This window comes from Oncorhynchus mykiss, chromosome 12 (genome assembly GCF_013265735.2).
Source record: "Oncorhynchus mykiss isolate Arlee chromosome 12, USDA_OmykA_1.1, whole genome shotgun sequence".
NCBI lineage: Eukaryota > Metazoa > Chordata > Actinopteri > Salmoniformes > Salmonidae > Oncorhynchus > Oncorhynchus mykiss.
This window is the reverse complement of record NC_048576.1, coordinates 9,855,538-9,876,348: the sequence shown is the minus strand read 5'-3', so window position 1 is coordinate 9,876,348 and position 20,811 is coordinate 9,855,538. Positions and strand designations below refer to the sequence as shown.

Here is a 20,811-nt window from a genome sequence, read left to right as displayed (position 1 = left end):
AACATCTATTGGACTTTACATGCACTCAAAAGGTAATGGAATAGACTGACGAGTAAAATACTGGTCGGCTTTATTTCAGATTTTGACCCAAAGTTTGTCCATGGCCCTCTCACTGGCAGTATGTGGGCAGGTGTACCATGGTTTTATTGGACTAGTTTCCTTTCCTGAGGTTAAAAGTGAATATATTCACAGTTAAGACTAATCAATAACATTTTTTTTTAAATAAACACATTTTAAACCTACAACAAAATTAGTTCCAGTACAGAGACAAACAGGTGTCAGTAAATCTTCACATAAACAGTTTTTCCCTCTAGGTTTTCTACATATGATTACAATCAACTCATTTGTGTGCCTCAAAAGTTACATGTAGTCATTTTGAACATTATACAACAGGTGAGTCTAATCCTGATTGGTTATAACTGCATTCCAGCCAGTGTCTACATGTAGTCAATTTGAACATTATACAACAGGTGAGTCTAATCCTGAACACTGATTGGTTAAAACTGCATTCTAGCCAGTGTCTACATGTAGTCATTTTGAACATTATACAACAGGTGAGTCTAATCCTGATTGGTTAAAACTGCATTCCAGCCAGTGTCTACATGTAGTCAATTTGAACATTATACAACGGGTGAGTCTAATCCTGAACACTGATTGGTTAAAACTGCATTCCAGCCAGTGTCTACATGTCGTCAATTTGAACAACAGAAAGCATGGTACCATATCTAAATCTGATTAAGGCTCATCTCCAGTGGACTGACACCCCAACGCTAGCCTGGTCCCAGATCTGTTGGTGCTGTAAAACCCAACTCCTATGATCGTGGTGATGCAAGACAAAACAGACCTGGGTCCAGGCTACCTCAAACGCCATCTTCGTGCATGTTGTACGTAGGGCTCTTGAGCGTTGATGTCTCGCATCGTGTGGGAGAGATGAGGGTACTCTAGCGTCTTTCATTTGCACATGCATGAATGGTGATTGAAGTGCCTGTCTTTTTCTCAATTGCCTAAAATCTGTACTCCTCCTTTGATCTATCTGAAAGAAGTGACCGGGTGAAAGCCAGGCCTAATGATGATCTTCCATGTAGTTGTGTAAAGCCTGGTTAAACACAGCCAAGAAGAAGTCTGCATCGTCCCTGGTGATACACATAGGGGGCTTGATCCGGAACGTCTGTGGGTCAGAGAGAGAGAGCGGGTGTGAGTGGGAAAGAGCTATTGACAGTATGTTCATAGATAACTAACCTCTGTGGGTTAGGAACTATTTCCTCAAATCCTCAAGCTGTCAAAGTGATCTGTGCATTCTTTACCCAAACCGAATATGCAAATGAACAGAAAATAGCATACTACGACAAAAGCCGAAAACAGCAAGGCGCCCTTTTGTCCTCCCTCCCTACATTCCCAGGACTTATCATTAACTTTAACCTGAATGGACTGATCTGATACTTGGTTTGTTACATTGCTTTGGAGCCATGTCGGTTCACGACAGACCACAAAGCTAAGGCTTACTAGCAGGCAGATCCTGACTGACAGGACAGACGGGGAATTTGAGTGTACCTGTCCATATACTCCTCCTTTCCATTACCTGTCCATATACTCCTCCTTTCCATTACCTGTCCATATACTCCTCCTTTCCATTACCTGTCCATATACTCCTCCTTTCCATTACCTGTCCATATACTCCTCCTTTCCATTACCTGTCCATATACTCCTCCTTTCCATTACCTGTCCATTTACTCCTCCATTCCATTACCTGTCCATATACTCCATTACCTTTCCATTACCTGTCCATATACTCCTCCTTTCCATTACCTGTCCATATACTCCTCCTTTCCATTACCTGTCCATATACTCCTCCTTTCCATTACCTGTCCATATACTCCTCCTTTCCATTACCTGTCCATATACTCCATTACCTGTCCATATACTCCTCCTTTCCATTACCTGTCCATATACTCCTCTTTTCCATTACCTGTCCATATACTCCTCCTTTCCATTACCTGTCCATATACTCCTCCTTTCCATTACCTGTCCATATACTCCTCCTTTCCATTACCTGTCCATATACTCCTCCTTTCCATTACCTGTCCATATACTCCATTACCTGTCCATATACTCCTCCTTTCCATTACCTGTCCATATACTCCTCCTTTCCATTACCTGTCCATTTACTCCTCCACTCCATTACCTGTCCATATACTCCATTACCTTTCCATTACCTGTCCATATACTCCTCCTTTCCATTACCTGTCCATATACTCCTCCTTTCCATTACCTGTCCATATACTCCTCCTTTCCATTACCTGTCCATATACTCCTCCTTTCCATTACCTGTCCATTTACTCCTCCATTCCATTACCTGTCCATTTACTCCTCCTTTCCATTACCTGTCCATATACTCCTCCTTTCCATTACCTGTCCATATACTCCTCCTTTCCATTACCTGTCCATATACTCCATTACCTTTCCATTACCTGTCCATATACTCCATTACCTTTCCATTACCTGTCCATATACTCCTCCTTTCCATTACCTGTCCATATACTCCTCCTTTCCATTACCTGTCCATATACTCCTCCTTTCCATTACCTGTCCATATACTCCTCCTTTCCATTACCTGTCCATATACTCCTCCTTTCCATTACCTGTCCATATACTCCTCCTTTCCATTACCTGTCCATATACTCCTCCTTTCCATTACCTGTCCATTTACTCCTCCATTCCATTACCTGTCCATATACTCCTCCTTTCCATTACCTGTCCATATACTCCTCCTTTCCATTACCTGTCCATATACTCCTCCTTTCCATTACCTGTCCATTTACTCCTCCATTCCATTACCTGTCCATATACTCCATTACCTGTCCATATACTCCTCCATTCCATTACCTGTCCATATACTCCTCCCTTCCATTACCTGTCCATATACTCCTCCTTTCCATTACCTGTCCATATACTCCTCCTTTCCATTACCTGTCCATTTACTCCTCCATTCCATTACCTGTCCATATACTCCATTACCTGTCCATATACTCCTCCATTCCATTACCTGTCCATATACTCCTCCCTTCCATTACCTGTCCATATACTCCTCCCTTCCATTACCTGTCCATATACTCCTCCTTTCCATTACCTGTCCATATACTCCTCCTTTCCATTACCTGTCCATATACTCCTCCCTTCCATTACCTGTCCATATACTCCCTTACCTGTCCATACACTCCTCCTTTCCATTACCTGTCCATATACTCCTCCTTTCCATTACCTGTCCATATACTCCTCCTTTCCAATACCTGTCCATTTACTCCTCCTTTCCATTACCTGTCCATATACTCCTCCTTTCCATTACCTGTCCATATACTCCTCTTTTCCATTACCTGTCCATATACTCCTCCTTTCCATTACCTGTCCATTTACTCCTCCATTCCATTACCTGTCCATATACTCCTCCTTTCCATTACCTGTCCATATACTCCTCCTTTCCATTACCTGTCCATACACTCCTCCTTTCCATTACCTGTCCATATACTCCTCCTTTCCATTACCTGTCCATATACTCCTCCTTTCCATTACCTGTCCATATACTCCTCTTTTCCATTACCTGTCCATATACTCCTCCTTTCCATTACCTGTCCATTTACTCCTCCATTCCATTACCTGTCCATATACTCCTCCTTTCCATTACCTGTCCATATACTCCTCCCTTCCATTACCTGTCCATATACTCCTCCTTTCCATTACCTGTCCATATACTCCTCCTTTCCATTACCTGTCCATACACTCCTCCATTCCATTACCTGTCCATATACTCCCTTACCTGTCCATATACTCCTCCTTTCCATTACCTGTCCATATACTCCATTACCTGTCCATATACTCCCTTACCTGTCCATATACTCCTCCTTTCCATTACCTGTCCATATACTCCTCCTTTCCATTACCTGTCCATATACTCCTCCTTTCCAATACCTGTCCATTTACTCCTCCTTTCCATTACCTGTCCATTTACTCCTCCATTCCATTACCTGTCCATATACTCCTCCTTTCCATTACCTGTCCATATACTCCTCCTTTCCATTACCTGTCCATTTACTCCTCCTTTCCATTACCTGTCCATATACTCCTCCTTTCCATTACCTGTCCATATACTCCTCCTTTCCATTACCTGTCCATTTACTCCTCCTTTCCATTACCTGTCCATATACTCCTCCTTTCCATTACCTGTCCATTTACTCCTCCATTCCATTACCTGTCCATATACTCCTCCTTTCCATTACCTGTCCATATACTCCTCCTTTCCAATACCTGTCCATATACTCCTCCTTTCCAATACCTGTCCATATACTCCTCCTTTCCATTACCTGTCCATTTACTCCTCCATTCCATTACCTGTCCATATACTCCTCCTTTCCATTACCTGTCCATTTACTCCTCCATTCCATTACCTGTCCATATACTCCTCCTTTCCAATACCTGTCCATATACTCCTCCTTTCCATTACCTGCCCATATACTCCTCCTTTCCATTACCTGTCCATTTACTCCTCCATTCCATTACCTGTCCATATACTCCTCCTTTCCAATACCTGTCCATATACTCCTCCTTTCCATTACCTGTCCATATACTCCTCCTTTCCATTACCTGTCCATATACTCCTCCCTTCCATTACCTGTCCATATACTCCTCCTTTCCATTACCTGTCCATATACTCCTCCTTTCCATTACCTGTCCATATACTCCCTTACCTGTCCATATACTCCTCCTTTCATTACCTGTCCATACACTCCATTACCTTTCCATTACCTGTCCATATACTCCTCCTTTCCATTACCTGTCCATATACTCCTCCTTTCCATTACCTGTCCATATACTCCTCCTTTCATTACCTGTCCATATACTCCTCCCTTTCATTACCTGTCCATATACTCCTCCTTTCCATTACCTGTCCATATACTCCCTTACCTGTCCATACACTCCTCCATTCCATTACCTGTCCATATACTCCCTTACCTGTCCATATACTCCTCTTTTCCATTACCTGTCCATATACTCCATTACCTGTCCATACACTCCTCCATTCCATTACCTGTCCATATACTCCATTACCTGTCCATATACTCCTCTTTTCCATTACCTGTCCATATACTCCTCCTTTCCATTACCTGTCCATATACTCCATTACCTGTCCATACACTCCTCCATTCCATTACCTGTCCATACACTCCTCCATTCCATTACCTGTCCATATACTCCATTACCTGTCCATATACTCCTCCTTTCCATTACCTGTCCATATACTCCTCCTTTCCAATACCTGTCCATATACTCCTCCTTTCCATTACCTGTCCATATACTCCATTACCTGTCCATATACTCCTCCTTTCATTACCTGTCCATATACTCCATTACCTGTCCATATACTCCTCCATTCCATTACCTGTCCATATACTCCTCCTTTCCATTACCTGTCCATATACTCCATTACCTGTCCATATACTCCTCCTTTCCATTACCTGTCCATATACTCCATTACCTGTCCATATACTCCTCCTTTCCATTACCTGTCCATATACTCCTCCTTTCCATTACCTGTCCATACACTCCTCCATTCCATTACCTGTCCATACACTCCTCCATTCCATTACCTGTCCATACACTCCTCCCTTCCCAATCAGAACACCCATGTCTTTGGTGTCTTCGAAAATCTCGCTCATGGCTGCTGGTGGGAGAGGTTTGCGGCTCGCCTGAGAGGGAGGGAGAGATAGAGGACAGAGCAAGAGACAGAGAGAGAGTGAGGGAGACTGTGTGGGTTGGAGGGTTAGGACAGTGGTTATGTTCAGGCCTGCTCTGTCGTTATGCAGAACTCTCTACTCGTGATTAATAAGTAACTTGATCTGAACTGAACCATGACCATGTGGGAGGGCACAGAAACTCGTTCAAGTCGCACGCTATATGAGTGATAGTTCTTGGTTAAACAGGATGTTGTATAGACATTGTATATATAGTATAAAACAAGAGAATAATCATTTAACCAATTATGCTAATAATTTCACGAATCTAATTAAGACAAATGATTAATCCATCTGAGAATAAAGAGCATAATATTATGTAAACAAAAAGCGATTAGGTCTCCCCAATTAGCCATTAACTCATGAATTAAAATATTAATTTGCAGGTTCATTAAAATGTTCATTTGCATTGCACTTACTGTACAATGCACCTTATCTTTCACCATAGTGTGGACTAGGACCTCTCACCTTATCTTTCACCATAGTGTGGACTATGACCTCTCACCTTATCTTTCACCATAGTGTGGACTATGACCTCTCACCTTATCTTTCACCATAGTGTGGACTATGACCTCTCACCTTATCTTTCACCAAGTGTGGACTATGACCTCTCACCTTATCTTTCACCATCTCCACTCCAATCTGCAGTCCCTTCCCTCGGACATCCCCAATGATCTCATACTTGTCCCTCATCTTGGCCAGCTCTGTCAGCAGATAAGTCCCCACGTTGTGGCTGATCTGCTGCGTGCCGTCCTCCTCCATGGTCTGGTGGTGAAATACAATTATAGTAAGCAACTCTATTTCTATGGTGGAACATTAACACATGGAGTTAATGGTGCAAGAATAATGGTGGAACATTTAGCAACATTAACACATGGAGTAATGGTGCAAGAATAATGGTGGAACATTTAGCAACATTAACACTTGGAGTAATGGTGCAAGAATAATGGTGGAACATTTAGCAACATTAACACATGGAGTAATGGTGCAAGAATAATGGTGGAACATTTAGCAACATTAACACATGGAGTAATGGTGCAAGAATAATTGTGGAACATTTAGCAACATTAACACTTGGAGTAATTGTGCAAGAATAATTGTGGAACATTTAGCAACATTAACACATGGAGTATTAGCAAGAATAATGGTGGCTTGCAACATGGAAGTGCAATTATAGTCATGTTTCTATGGTGTGCAACATGACGGAACATGGTGCATTAGCAATGCCATGAAATGTTTTTAAATTATGTGTACTTCTGTGACATGCAAATTCTAAAGCTGAAATCTACTTTTATGGTACTCTAATATACTCTTAAAATATAGAAAACAATTTAGGGCACATTCTAATAATAAGCATGTGGCATAAAGTAAATTGAAAAGCAGAAGAAAATGATTTATAAACAGTAGCTCAGATCATAGATGGTAGTTTAGTTCAGTGTTTCTCAATATCCAGTCCTCCAGTACCACCAACCCTGGTCCTCCAGTACCACCAACCCTGGTTCTCCAGTACCACCAACCCTGGTCCTCCAGTACCACCAACCCTGGTTCTCCAGTATCCCCAACCCTGGTCCTCCAGTACCACCAACCCTGGTTCTCCAGTATCCCCAACCCTGGTCCTCCAGTACCACCAACCCTGGTCCTCCAGTATCCCCAACCCTGGTCCTCCAGTACCCTCAACCCTGGTCCTCGAGTACCCCCAACCCTGGTCCTCCAGTACCACCAACCCTGGTCCTCCAGTATCCCCAACCCTGGTCCTCCAGTACCCTCAACCCTGGTCCTCGAGTACCACCAACCCTGGTCCTCCAGTACCCCCAACCCTGGTCCTCCAGTACCACCAACCCTGGTCCTCCAGTACCACCAACCCTGGTCCTCCAGCACCACCAACCCTGGTCCTCCAGTACCCCCAACCCTGGTCCTCCAGTACCCCCAACCCTGGTCCTCCAGTACCACCAACCCTGGTCCTCCAGTACCACCAACCCTGGTCCTCCAGTACCCCCAACCCTGGTCCTCCAGTACCACCAACCCTGGTCCTCCAGTACCACCAACCCTGGTCCTCCAGCACCACCAACCCTGGTCCTCCAGTACCCCCAACCCTGGTCCTCCAGCACCACCAACCCTGGTCCTCCAGTACCACCAACCCTGGTCCTCCAGTACCACCAACCCTGGTCCTCCAGTACCCCCAACCCTGGTCCTCCAGCACCACCAACCCTGGTCCTCCAGTACCCCCAACCCTGGTCCTCCAGTACCACCAACCCTGGTCCTCCAGTACCACCAACCCTGGTCCTCCAGTACCACCAACAGTACACATTGTTATTGTAGCCTTGGACAAGCACCCCTGATTCAACTAATCATCAAGCCCTCTTGAGTTGAATCATTTGTGTTTTTGTCCAGGCCTACAATCCAAATGTGTGCTGTTGGGGCTACTGGAGGACTGGATGTTGAGAAACCCTGGTTTAGTTGGGTGTGTTTCTGCTTACATCCAGAACAGATGAGGCGATGGCACATGCCACAGGATTACCACCGAACGTGTTGAAGTGAACTCCCTTGGCAAATGAAGCGGCCACCTCTGGAAAACAAGTCACAACAAGAGCTGAGTGGGACAGCTCACTTCACACCTCATCATTCTAGGGAAAAACTCCTTCCATGGAAAGATTCATAGGAGAGATAGAGAGTGTGTGTGTCAGTCAGAGGTGGACAGGCTCATTGTAATGGCTGAAATGGAATGAGGTCAAACATGGTTTCCATATGTTTGATACCTATGTATTTTATACCTATTCTTTCCAGTTATTACCAATAGCCTGTCCTCCTATAGCTCCTCCCACCAGCCTCCTCTGATGTGTGTTTGTGTGTGTGCGGCCCAACTCGAGGGTCACCAGGGGGATGTTGAACCGATTACACCCTGGTCTGATGAACACGTGTGAACTGAACAGAGGTTATCCTGATTGTGTATACAGACCAGGGGTTGAAACCAAAACTATTTTCCAATCGTTTCATTCTGAACAGAACCATTCTTGTTTTTGCAACAAAGTTCTCAGCTGGTTAGACCCAAATCAAGTACATGTTTATATTGTTCCTTTCTGTTCATTTTTAAACCTCTGAAATATATATATTTTTAAACATTTAGCTCAACATTAAATTACTTTACTAATCAGTGCGGATAGAGCAGCTTGCTGTGGAGTGGGCAAGTGATTTAATCTGTAAAGGAAAGTCATGAAGAGCAAATTGTATTTTGCCGCAACAGCCCGGTTTAGTCATACTGAAAGACAAACACAGACACACACTAGGCTACCAGTCACATGATAGGGCTAGAGATGCAACTGACATTTTGAGGGTGAGCAAGCTTGCCTTTAAGCGCAAGGCATCTTGTTATGACATACATGATCTGAATTAGTCCCACAGAATTATACCTAGGAGGAGTGGCTTCTATGGAGGAACTTTGAATGTCTTTGAACTTCTGAGTTGGTTTAACGTGGGACCAGAGCGAACGTTAGCCAGCTAGCTAACAAGCTGTGCAGAGCAACACTAAAATTCAACCACAAAAAGGTGAGGTGTTTTAAGTCCAATGTGAAAATATACACTGAGTGCATAAAACATTAAGGAAACCTTCCTAATATTGAGTTGCAACCCCTTTCGCCCCCAGAACAGCCTCAATTCATTGGGGCATGGATTCTACAAGGTGTCGAAAGGGTTCCCCAGGGATGCTGTTTTCCACAGCTGTGTCAAGTTGGCTGGATGTCGTTTGGGTGATGGACCATTCTCGATACACGCAGGAAACTGTTGCGCGTGAAAAACCCAGCAGAGTTGCAGTTCTTGACACAAACCGGTGTGCCTGGCACCTACTATCATACCCTGCTCATATTGTGTCTTGCCCATTCACCCTCTGAATGACACATACACACGATCCATGTCTCAAGGCTTAAAAATCCTTCTTTAGCCTGTATCCTCCCCTTCACCTACACTGTTTTTTAAGTGGATTTAACAAGTGACATCAATAAAGCATCATAGCTTTCACCTGGTCATTCTATGTCATGGAAAGAGCAGGTGTCCTTAATGTTTTGTACACTCAGTCCTTAACTAGCATTGAAAAAGTAAATCCATTCTTCTCTAATTAAACATCGCTCTCTAATTTCTGAATTGCGCTTGTAACGTCATCTGTAGGTAACCTATGCTTCAGAGGGGAGGGGCAAGTAACCTATACACACACCCCCACTGTCAAAGATTTCCAGCTGGCAGACGATGGAATAACTTTATGAGTGAGGGCTTGCATAGGCGCTTTGTTGCGATTTTTGTGGGACTGGGAAAAAAATGCAGTTATTAACCAGTTCACATGTTTTTTAAAATAGGTTCCGGAACAGTATAGATCACTTTCGGTGTGGGTTCTGTTCCTTGAACGGGTTCCAACCCTTTGATACAGACCACAGGCCACGGACTGAAAAGTGGAGGAATCCAGAACAAGGGAAATGAATTCCACATTACAATAGTAATTATTACTACACTCTGAAACCTGTTGAAAGCTGAGACTGATCCTCGAAGGGTTAGCTGGTTATGTTGCCTCACACCTCAACACATGCACTGGCTAATGTTGACTAATCAGAGACATTGATTGTTAGCACACCATGGTGTGAGAGGTGAACCATCATTGTGGTGTGAGAGGTGAACCATCCTTGTTTCTAGCCTATGGAATCCAGGGATGTGTTGACATGGAAACAAAGCCTTTACAAACAAAGTTGGCATTACACGGTTCTCCAGTCGTAGAACCTACAGCTTGGACACACCTACTCATTCAAGGGTTTTTCTTTATTTTTACGATTTTCTACATTGTAGAGTAATAGATGACAAACTATGAAATAACAAATATGGAATCATGTAGTAACCAATATTTTATTTTTGAGATTCTTCAAAGTAGCCACAGCTTTGCACACTCTTGGCATTCTCTCAACCAGCTTCACCTGGAATGCTTTCTCAACAGTCTTGAAGGAGTTCCTACATATGCTGAGCACTCGTTGGCCGCTTTTCCTTCACTCTGCGGTCCAACTCATTCCAAACCATCTAATTTCGGTTGAGGTCGGGGGATAGTGGAGGCCAAGTCATCATATGCAGCACTCCATCACTCTCCTTGGTCAAATAGCCCTTACACAGCCTGGAGATGTGTTGGATCACTGTCCTGTTGAAAAACAAATGATGGTGGGACTAAGTGCAAACCAGATGGGATGGTGTATCACTGCAGAATGCTGTGGTAGCCATGCTGGTTAAGTGTGTCTTGAATTCTAAATAAATCACAGACAGTGTCACCAGCAAAGCACCATCACACCTCCTCCATGCTTCACAGTGGGAACCACACATGCGGAGATCATCCGCTCACCTACTCTGCATCTCACAAAGACAGCGGTTAGAACCAAAAATCTAAAGTTTGGACTCATCAGACCAAATGACAGATTTCCACCGGTCTAATGTCCATTGCTAGTGTTTCTTGGCCCAAGCAAGTCTCTTCTTCTTATTGGTGTCCTTAAGTAGTGGTTTCTTTGCAGAAATTTTACCATGAAGGACTGATTCACACAGTCTCCTCTGAACAGTTGTTGTGAGATGTGTCTGTTACTTAAACTGTGTGAAGCATTTATTTGTCCTGCAATCTGAGGTGCAGTTAATGTCCGATTTCTGAGGCTGGTAACTCTCATTAACTTGTCCTCTGCAGCAGAGGTAACTCTGAGTCTTCCTTTCCTGTGGTGGTCCTCATGAGAGCCAGTTAACTCTAATGAACGTATCCTCTGCAGCAGAGGTAACTCTGAGTCTTCCTTTCCTGTGGTGGTCCTCATGAGAGCCAGTTAACTCTAATGAACGTATCCTCTGCAGCAGAGGTAACTCTGAGTCTTCCTTTCCTGTGGCGGTCCTCATGAGAGACAGTTAACTCTAATGAACGTATCCTCTGCAGCAGAGGTAACTCTGGGTCTTCCTTTCCTGTGGCGGTCCTCATGAGAGACAGTTAACTCTAATGAACGTATCCTCTGCGGCAGAGGTAACTCTGGGTCTTCCTTTCCTGTGGCAGTCCTCATGAGAGCCAGTTAACTCTAATGAACGTATCCTCTGCAGCAGAGGTAACTCTGGGTCTTCCTTTCCTGTGGTGGTCCTCATGAGAGCCAGTTAACTCTAATGAACGTATCCTCTGCAGCAGAGGTAACTCTGGGTCTTCCTTTCCTGTGGCGGTCCTCATGAGAGCCAGTTAACTCTAATGAACGTATCCTCTGTAGCAGAGGTAACTCTGGGTCTTCCTTTCCTGTGGCGGTCCTCATGAGAGCCAGTTAACTCTAATGAACGTATCCTCTGTAGCAGAGGTAACTCTGAGTCTTCCTTTCCTGTGGTGGTCCTCATGAGAGCCAGTTTTATCACAGCGCTGGATGGTTTTTGCGACTGCACTTTGTGCGTCTGCACAAAGTTCATCAAATTTTCCGGATTGACTGACCTTCATGTCTTGAAGTAATGATGAACTGTCATTTCTCTTTGCTTATTTGAGCTGTTCTTGCCATAATATGGACTTGGTCTAATACCAAATAGGGCTATCTTCTCTACACCAACCATACCTTGTCACAACATAACTGATGGGCTCAAATGCATTAAGGAAAGAAATTCCACAAATTAACTTTTAACAAGGCACACCTGTTAATTGAAATGCATTCCAGGTGAATACTTCATGAAGCTGGTTAAGAGAATGCCAAGAGTGTGCAAAGCTGTCATCAAGGCAAAGGGTGGCTACTTTGAAGAATCTCAAATATAAAATATATTTTGATATATTTAACACTTGGTTTGGTTACTACATGATTCCATATGTGTTATTTCATAGTGTTGATGTCTCCACTATTATTCTACAATGTAGAAAATAGTAAAATTAAAGAAAAAACCTTGAATGAGTAGGTGTCCACTTTTGACTGGTACTGTACATCACGGCTCTCACTTTTAAAACCAGTATCACATTTCTCAGTTACTGAACCTGTATCATTGTCTTTACAGAACCTGTATCACTGTCTTTACAGAACCTGTATCACTGTCTTTACAGAACCTGTATCACTGTCTTTACAGAACCTGTATCAGTGTCTTATCAGAACCTGTATCACTGTCTTTACAGAACCTGTGTCACTGTCTATACAGAACCTGTATCAGTGTCGTCTTTACTTTACAGCACCTGTATCACTGTCATCTTTGCTTTACAGAACCTGTATCACTGTCTTTACAGAACCTGTATCACTGTCTTTACAGAACCTGTATCACTGTCTTTACAGAACCTGTATCACTGTCTTTACAGAACCTGTATCAGTGTCTTATCAGAACCTGTATCACTGTCTTTACAGAACCTGTATCACTGTCTATACAGAACCTGTATCAGTGTCGTCTTTACTTTACAGCACCTGTATCACTGTCATCTTTGCTTTACATAACCTGTATCACTGTCTTTACAGAACCTGTATCACTGTCTTTACAGAATCTGTATCACTGTCTTTACAGAACCCGTATCACTGTCTTATCAGAACCCGTATCGCTGTCTATACAGAACCTGTATCAGTGTCGTCTTTACTTTACAGCACCTGTATCACTGTCGTCTTTACTTTACAGAACCTGTATCACTGTCTATACAGAACCTGTATCAGTGTCGTCTTTACTTTACAGCACCTGTATCACTGTCGTCTTTACTTTACAGAACCTGTATCACTGTCTTTACAGAACCTGTATCACTGTCTTTACAGAACCTGTATCACTGTCTTTACAGAACCTGTATCACTGTCTTTACAGAACCTGTATCACTATCCTTACAGAACCTGTATCACTGCCTTTACAGAACCTGTATCACTGTCTTTACAGAACCTGTATCACTGTCTTTACAGAACCTGTATAACTGTCGTCTTTACTTTACAGAACCTATATCACTGTCTTTACAGCACCTGTATCACTGTCTACACAGAACCTGTATCACTGTCTTTACAGAACCTGTATCACTGTCTTTACAGAACCCGTATCACTGTCCTTACAGAACCTGTATCACTGTCTTTACAGAACCCGTATCACTGTCCTTACAGAACCTGTATCACTGTCTATACAGAACCTGTATCACTGTCCTTACAGAACCTGTATCACTGTCTTTACAGAACCTGTATCACTGTCTTTACAGAACCTGTATCACTGTCTTATCAGAACCTGTTTCACTGTCTTATCAGAACCTGTATCACTGTCTTTACAGAACCTGTATCACTGTCTATACAGAACCTGTATCAGTGTCGTCTTTACTTTACAGCACCTGTATCACTGTCGTCTTTACTTTACAGAACCTGTATCACTGTCTATACAGAACCTGTATCACTGTCTTTACAGAACCTGTATCACTGCCTTTACAGAACCTGTATCACTGTCTTTACAGAACCTGTATCACTGTCTTTACAGAACCTGTATCACTGTCTTATCAGAACCTGTATCACTGTCTTATCAGAACCTGTATCACTGTCTTTACAGAACCTGTATCACTGTCTATACAGAACCTGTATCAGTGTCGTCTTTACTTTACAGCACCTGTATCACTGTCGTCTTTACTTTACAGAACCTGTATCACTGTCTATACAGAACCTGTATCACTGTCTTTACAGAACCTGTATCACTGTCTTTACAGAACCTGTATCACTGCCTTTACAGAACCTGTATCACTGTCTTTACAGAACCTGTATCACTATCCTTACAGAACCTGTATCACTGTCTTTACAGAACCTGTATCACTATCCTTACAGAACCTGTATCACTATCCTTACAGAACCTGTATCACTGCCTTTACAGAACCTGTATCACTGTCTTTACAGAACCTGTATCACTGTCTTTACAGAACCTGTATCACTGTCTTATCAGAACCTGTATCACTGTCTTTACAGAACCTGTATCACTGTCTATACAGAACCTGTATCAGTGTCGTCTTTACTTTACAGCACCTGTATCACTGTCGTCCTTACTTTACAGAACCTGTATCACTGTCTATACAGAACCTGTATCACTGTCTTTACAGAACCTGTATCACTGTCTTTACAGAACCTGTATCACTGTCTTTACAGAACCTGTATCACTGCCTTTACAGAACCTGTATCACTGTCTTTACAGAACCTGTATCACTATCCTTACAGAACCTGTATCACTGTCTTTACAGAACCTGTATCACTATCCTTACAGAACCTGTATCACTGCCTTTACAGAACCTGTATCACTGTCTTTACAGAACCTGTATCTCTGTCCTTACAGAACTGGTATCACTGTCCTTACAGAACCTGTATCACTGTCGTCTTTACTTTACAGAACCTGTATAACTGTCGTCTTTACTTTACAGAACCTATATCACTGTCTTTACAGCACCTGTATCACTGTCTACACAGAACCTGTATCACTGTCTTTACAGAACCTGTATCACTGTCTTTACAGAACCCGTATCACTGTCCTTACAGAACCTGTATCACTGTCTAAACAGAACCTGTATCACTGTCTTTACAGAACCCGTATCACTGTCCTTACAGAACCTGTATCACTGTCTATACAGAACCTGTATCACTGTCCTTACAGCACCTGTATCACTGTCTTTACAGAACCGGTATCACTGTCCTTACAGAACCTGTATCACTGTCTTTACAGAACCTGTATCACTGTCTTTACAGAACCCGTATCACTGTCTTTACAGCACCTGTATCACTGTCTATACAGAACCTGTATCACTGTCTTTACAGAACCCGTATCACTGTCTTTACAGCACCTGTATCACTGTCTATACAGAACCTGTATCACTGTCTTTACAGAACCTGTATCACTGTCTATACAGAACCTGTATCACTGTCTTTACAGAACCTGTATTAGGGTTCTCAGTGTTCTCAGAGTTACTTTCCACTGTATAGCATGATGCGATGACTTTTCAATTAGGAGAAATCGAATTTGATTTTCTATTTACATCCTGAATTGACTGAAGGATGATGGCAGTGAGCAAATACGTAATGTAAGTATCAACATCTCCCTGGAGTTTCCTTTCCATTCCTAAACCGCCACAATCGCTCTCCATCAAGAGACGCTGCACTGCTGCTGACCCTGTGTGTGTGTGTGTGTGTGTGTTGGGGAAGACAGATGATGTTTCTATTCTATTCAGCATGTGTCAGGCAGTCATTGTTTTATTAAACAGTAGCTATGGACATCTGTGTGACAGAGTGTGAAGTGCTATACCTTCTTCCCCTCCACTGAGGTGGTAAATAAATAAAGTGCTTCCTGTCTCACCAGGTGTCGTGACAACCGCTCCCATAGGAAATCCATTAGCGATGCCCTTTGCCATGGTGACCATGTCTGGTATGACATCATGACCTTGGAACCCCCAGAAGTGACTTCCTGTGCGGCCAAACCCTGTCTGGACCTGATGCAGCGAAGACCAGGCACAAACAGGCAACATGATTGACATACAGATCAATATGGACGTAACCCTTTTGACATGTAACATGATTGACCTGCTTATTAATGATTTCTGACGCATCTATATAGTTGTTGTTTGTTATATGGAATTAATGATATATAAACAAATAGGAATATTGAAAATATACATACAAGGATGGGAATATATAAAAAAGTATCCAACCTCATCTGCAATGCAGACCCCACCTCTCTCCCTCACAAGTTTGTAGGTGTCCTTGAGGAAGTTCTTGGGGTATTGGACAGCTCCTCCAACTCCCTGTAGAAATACATGAAGCAATATAAGATAACAATTATATGAAACCACAACTATCCTGTGACAATTGTTTATTTTCAGCAGTAAACACTCAAAGACATGACAAATCTGTAATGCAACATCTCCACAACGAGTCACGTTTATATTGGACCTAGAAGATAAATAATTAAATGTAAATTGAATTGCCTGTACTTGTCAGATTATATGGAGCTAGAAATAACCATTTATTTAACCTTTATTTAACTAGGAAAGTCTGTTAACTGTTTACAATGACTGCCTACCCAGGCCAAACCCTAACCCGGATGATGCTGGGCCAATTGTGCGCCGCCCTATGGGCCGCCCTATGGGACTCCCAATCATGGCCGGTTGTGAAACAGCCTGGAATTGAACCAGGGTCTGTAGTGACGCCTCTAGCACTGAGATGCAGTGCCTTAGACTTCTGCACCACTCGGGTGCAACAATGCTAAAGCATGACCACTAGAACCAGTAGTCTGTAGCCTATGTAGTTATAAATATATTTAAGCCCCCCCCCTATGAAGATAATTAGCCTTTGTTAGCTGAGCTGGAAAGATAGCCAATTAAGAGTTGGCTTCTTCAGCTTGTGATTTGTTCCCCATAGCAATCTGCTACATTGTTCTTACTGTATGTGTTTTTAGTCACAGCTTCTAGTTTAGAGCCATATCATTTGCCTTATCCCTACTTTTTGTAGCTATGGAGATGTTGGAATGATAACTGAACAATAAAAAGCTGTACCATGATAGGTTCAGCGAAGAACGCAGCGATACGACTGGGAACGCTGGTGGCAAAGACCTCGTTCAGCTGCCCAATGTATTTGTCATTCGCGGTACACGATCCTGTAATGGAAGAACGAAAGTAAATTAGGAGGAAAATTCCAACACAAAATTCTCTTTTTGGTATTTGTTTCATTAATCCATTGTCGACATAGTCCCAAATTGTTTTTGCATGTCAGCAATCAAGGGTAACAATGTGTTTCAACACCAACTACCAAAACAGCATCAATGCTGTTACACATTATCACCCTTACTTAAAACTTCCTCTTTCAAGGTAGTGTAAACACGGGATCATGCAACTTGTTTGACAGATTCCCAGGTGTATCAGTGTGACTAGCTGACAGACAGGGAGTCATAAAGTGAACAGGTTGAAGAGTTTTCTAGGAAACGGTAAATGTTTGATAAAAAAAAAAATAGGACTTTTGAACTGGACTGTAAAAAAGTATTCTTGGCTTTAGATCCTTATTCAACTGAGCAGAATAACATAGTACTGGACTTTTACAACCAGATACAGGTTTTGATTGAATATGACTAAAATTCCCTCTCTGTCTATAGTCTGCGACATACTTTAGCACAGACAAAACAGGATTTAGCACAAAACAGCATTTACAGTTGATGTTGGAAAATACATCAAGACTTTCTATAGATAAAATATCACCGTAGCATTATGTATTATAATGTACAAAATAGGCAGTGTAGTAATAGGCCTGGTCACATGACATAATAAAGCCCTGGCTACAGATGTAGAATGTTAGCCTAATTTGATTACTGTTTTGTTGCTGATACATTTTCCTGCACAGCACAAACTGCTAACTTGTGTACTTAAGGTTTAAAAAGGCTTCTAAAAAGTTTAGAATTTCGACTTTAAAAAAAAGTAATGTCACACTTGATTTGCCAATTGATCAACCTCAACAATTCAAAAAAAATCCAAATAGTAATTCATATTTCCTGTTGCTGCAGGATTATTATTCTGCTGTAGCAAACTGGCTCAAATTATCCTCCTAGATCAGTATGACTTATGTAAACACTCCTAATGATATAAACCCCATCTCACCCTGTGCTCAGTGTGTTCAAGGATATATCCGTCTCTAAGCTGCAGTGGGTTGAAGGTTGAACCAACCAGAAGGCAGGATACAGTCTAAGCCTAATGCTGAGTTTCAGTGTTTGGGTGGGGGGGTGGGGTTGTGTCTGTGTTTGGGTGGGGGGGTGGGCGGGTTGTGTCTGTGTTTGGGTGGGGGGGTGGGTGGGGTTGTGTCTGTGTTTGGGTGGGTGGGGGGGTTGTGTCTGTGTTTGGGTGAGTGGGGTTGTGTCTGTGTTTGGGTGGGTGGGGTTGTGTCTGTGTTTGGGTGGGGTTGTGTCTGTTTGGGTGGGGTTGTGTCTGTGTTTGGGTGGGTGGGTGGGTGGGTGGGAGGGTTGTGTCTGTGTTTGGGTGGGGTTGTGTCTGTTTGGGTGGGGTTGTGTCTGTTTGGGTGTGGTTGTGTCTGTGTTTGGGTGGGGGGGTTGTGTCTGTGTTTGGGTGGGGTTGTGTCTGTATCTGTGTTTGGGTGGGGGGGTTGTGTCTTTGTTTGGGTGGGGGGGTTGTGTCTTTGTTTGGGTGGTGGGGTTGTGTCTGTTTGGGTGGTGGGGTTGTGTCTGTGTTTGGGTGGGGGGTTGTGTCTGTTTTTGGGTGGGGGGGTTGTGTCTGTGTTTGGGTGGGGGGGTTGTGTCTGTGTTTGGGTGTGGGGGTTGTGTCTGTGTTTGGGTGGGGGGGTTGTGTCTGTGTTTGTGCACGTGTGTGTGTAATTTGGAGACTCATAAGACCTCCCTGGTGGTTCATAGATGACTACACCCGGTGTGTGTGTGTGTATATGTGTTTTACTATACCTTGAGGACAGCTACAGTCCCTAATGGTCTGGATTGGGGAGTCTCTACAGTTGCTTCCTCCCCATGGGCCAGCAAATACATCAGGACACATGGTCTGGGAGGAGAAGAGACAAATTGAGGTTAAACCTGTCTCATACTCACTGCGGCATAGCTTCAAATAGCTTCATAGGTTTCAAAACCTAGATTGCTGTAATAGATCGGCCATTGTAGTTTAGAATGTAAGAATGTAAGATTTAAAGTGTCATGGGTGGAAAATGACTATTCTGTCATTCATCAAACTCCGGTTCTGGGACCCTAAAACTTCATTAATACATAGTAACAGACAGGGCTGGTCCTGGCCATTCTGCTGCCCTAGGTGAGACCACACAATTGCAACCCCTACTAGAATAGTCCCAGTAAGCAAAATAATGTTGAAAAGACGTCTAATATATGTATCTTTGCAGACATTGAAGCAGTAGCGTGGGTAAAATCACAGGGGAAGCACCCCCCCCCCCCAAAAAAAGCCATAATACAACCTATGTGTTGTGATAATTGTGTTGTTTGCTCTATAACCTGTTAGTTCATATGCCTTGCGACCGTGATATATAGGCCTGAGGTCGAGAAAATAAGAAGACACAGTGGCAGAATAAATTCAACCACACCTTTGTTTCATCACAAAACCGGAGAGCAACATCTGTGCTGTGAAGTCCACAAAGCATATTGCATGTAACAAACTGTTACATGACTCACAGCAGCGGTTCCCAAACTGTTTTGGTTACTGTACCACCAACTGAATTTTGCTCTGTCCTTAGTACCCCTGAAGTACTAATGTGCATTCAGGAATAGAAAAGTCTACACCCCATCATACTTCCTGGGGTGTAGCCTACCATTGTTGGCCCTCAACAGAATATCATGAATGCCCATCCATGTGGTAGGCACACCATTTGTACAACAGGCTGTTGCATTGGCTTGATTAGTCCTGATTCCTGTGACTAATCAATTTGGCTATTTAAGCTCTGAATATTAGCTACCCGACTTTATCAGGAACTTTCCTGCACCTATTTTGCAATGTGTTTGCACAGCGGGAAATGCAGAATAAGTATTTTATTTTTTCGCTATGATCAGCTCGTAAAAATATTGACAGATACAAACTTGAAACCACTGATCATGACAATTTAGCCCATGGGATGAAACTCTTGGACGGCAATTTTGAGTAGCCTGATTTCTCATTCCATATTGTCCATTTAACTTTGACCAGACTTGTTTTTAGGGTATATTGTTGGTTTAACATGTCAGATCATTTGTTTTGTTGATTGGGCGGCATTTAGGTTAGGCTTTTTCATTGGAGAAACCTGCATGATGTAAACAGTGTCCGTCTCATTACATCGTCATCCATGTTATCTACAGTCTGTAGGCTACAGAAAAGGCCACATACTCTTTCTAACATATCCTGTATCTGCTACATGATTTATGCCAGATAGTTTTTTTTTTTGGACAGAACGTTGGTGGAGCGCTGCAGAGATGCATCTCTCCAACAGCACCCTAGAGAGGCATGCTGGGAATGGACAAGATTATTATTTTGCATCCTTGCCTTTGACAAAGTGGGCACTGCTTATCACAGGGCGGCGTCAGCGCTCACCTAAAAAGCCCACATGCCACCGGTTGAGAGAAACGGTCATTG

At 43.0% G+C, this 20,811-nt stretch overlaps 1 protein-coding gene across 3 annotated transcripts in view; it reads right to left on the bottom strand.

Annotated features, from left to right (window-relative positions):
- Positions 1–53: 53 nt before the first annotated feature.
- agxt2 (alanine--glyoxylate aminotransferase 2) overlaps positions 54–20,811 on the bottom strand; it is a 29,327-nt gene continuing 8,569 nt past the window's right edge. For 2 of the 3 annotated variants that reach the window (XM_036936863.1, XM_036936864.1), the window contains 8 exons: positions 19,152–19,245; positions 17,251–17,351; positions 16,408–16,500; positions 16,056–16,188; positions 8,261–8,349; positions 6,399–6,548; positions 5,640–5,738; positions 54–1,168 (listed from right to left, as the gene is read on the bottom strand). In XM_036936863.1, coding sequence (XP_036792758.1) covers positions 1,064–1,168; positions 5,640–5,738; positions 6,399–6,548; positions 8,261–8,349; positions 16,056–16,188; positions 16,408–16,500; positions 17,251–17,351; positions 19,152–19,245 — 864 coding nt within the window. In that variant the 3' untranslated portion in view covers positions 54–1,063. Of the gene's footprint in view, positions 1,169–5,424; positions 5,460–5,527; positions 5,739–6,398; positions 6,549–8,260; positions 8,350–16,055; positions 16,189–16,407; positions 16,501–17,250; positions 17,352–19,151; positions 19,246–20,811 lie in introns of those variants that run through there. The other variant, XR_005034855.1, reaches the window with a different exon arrangement.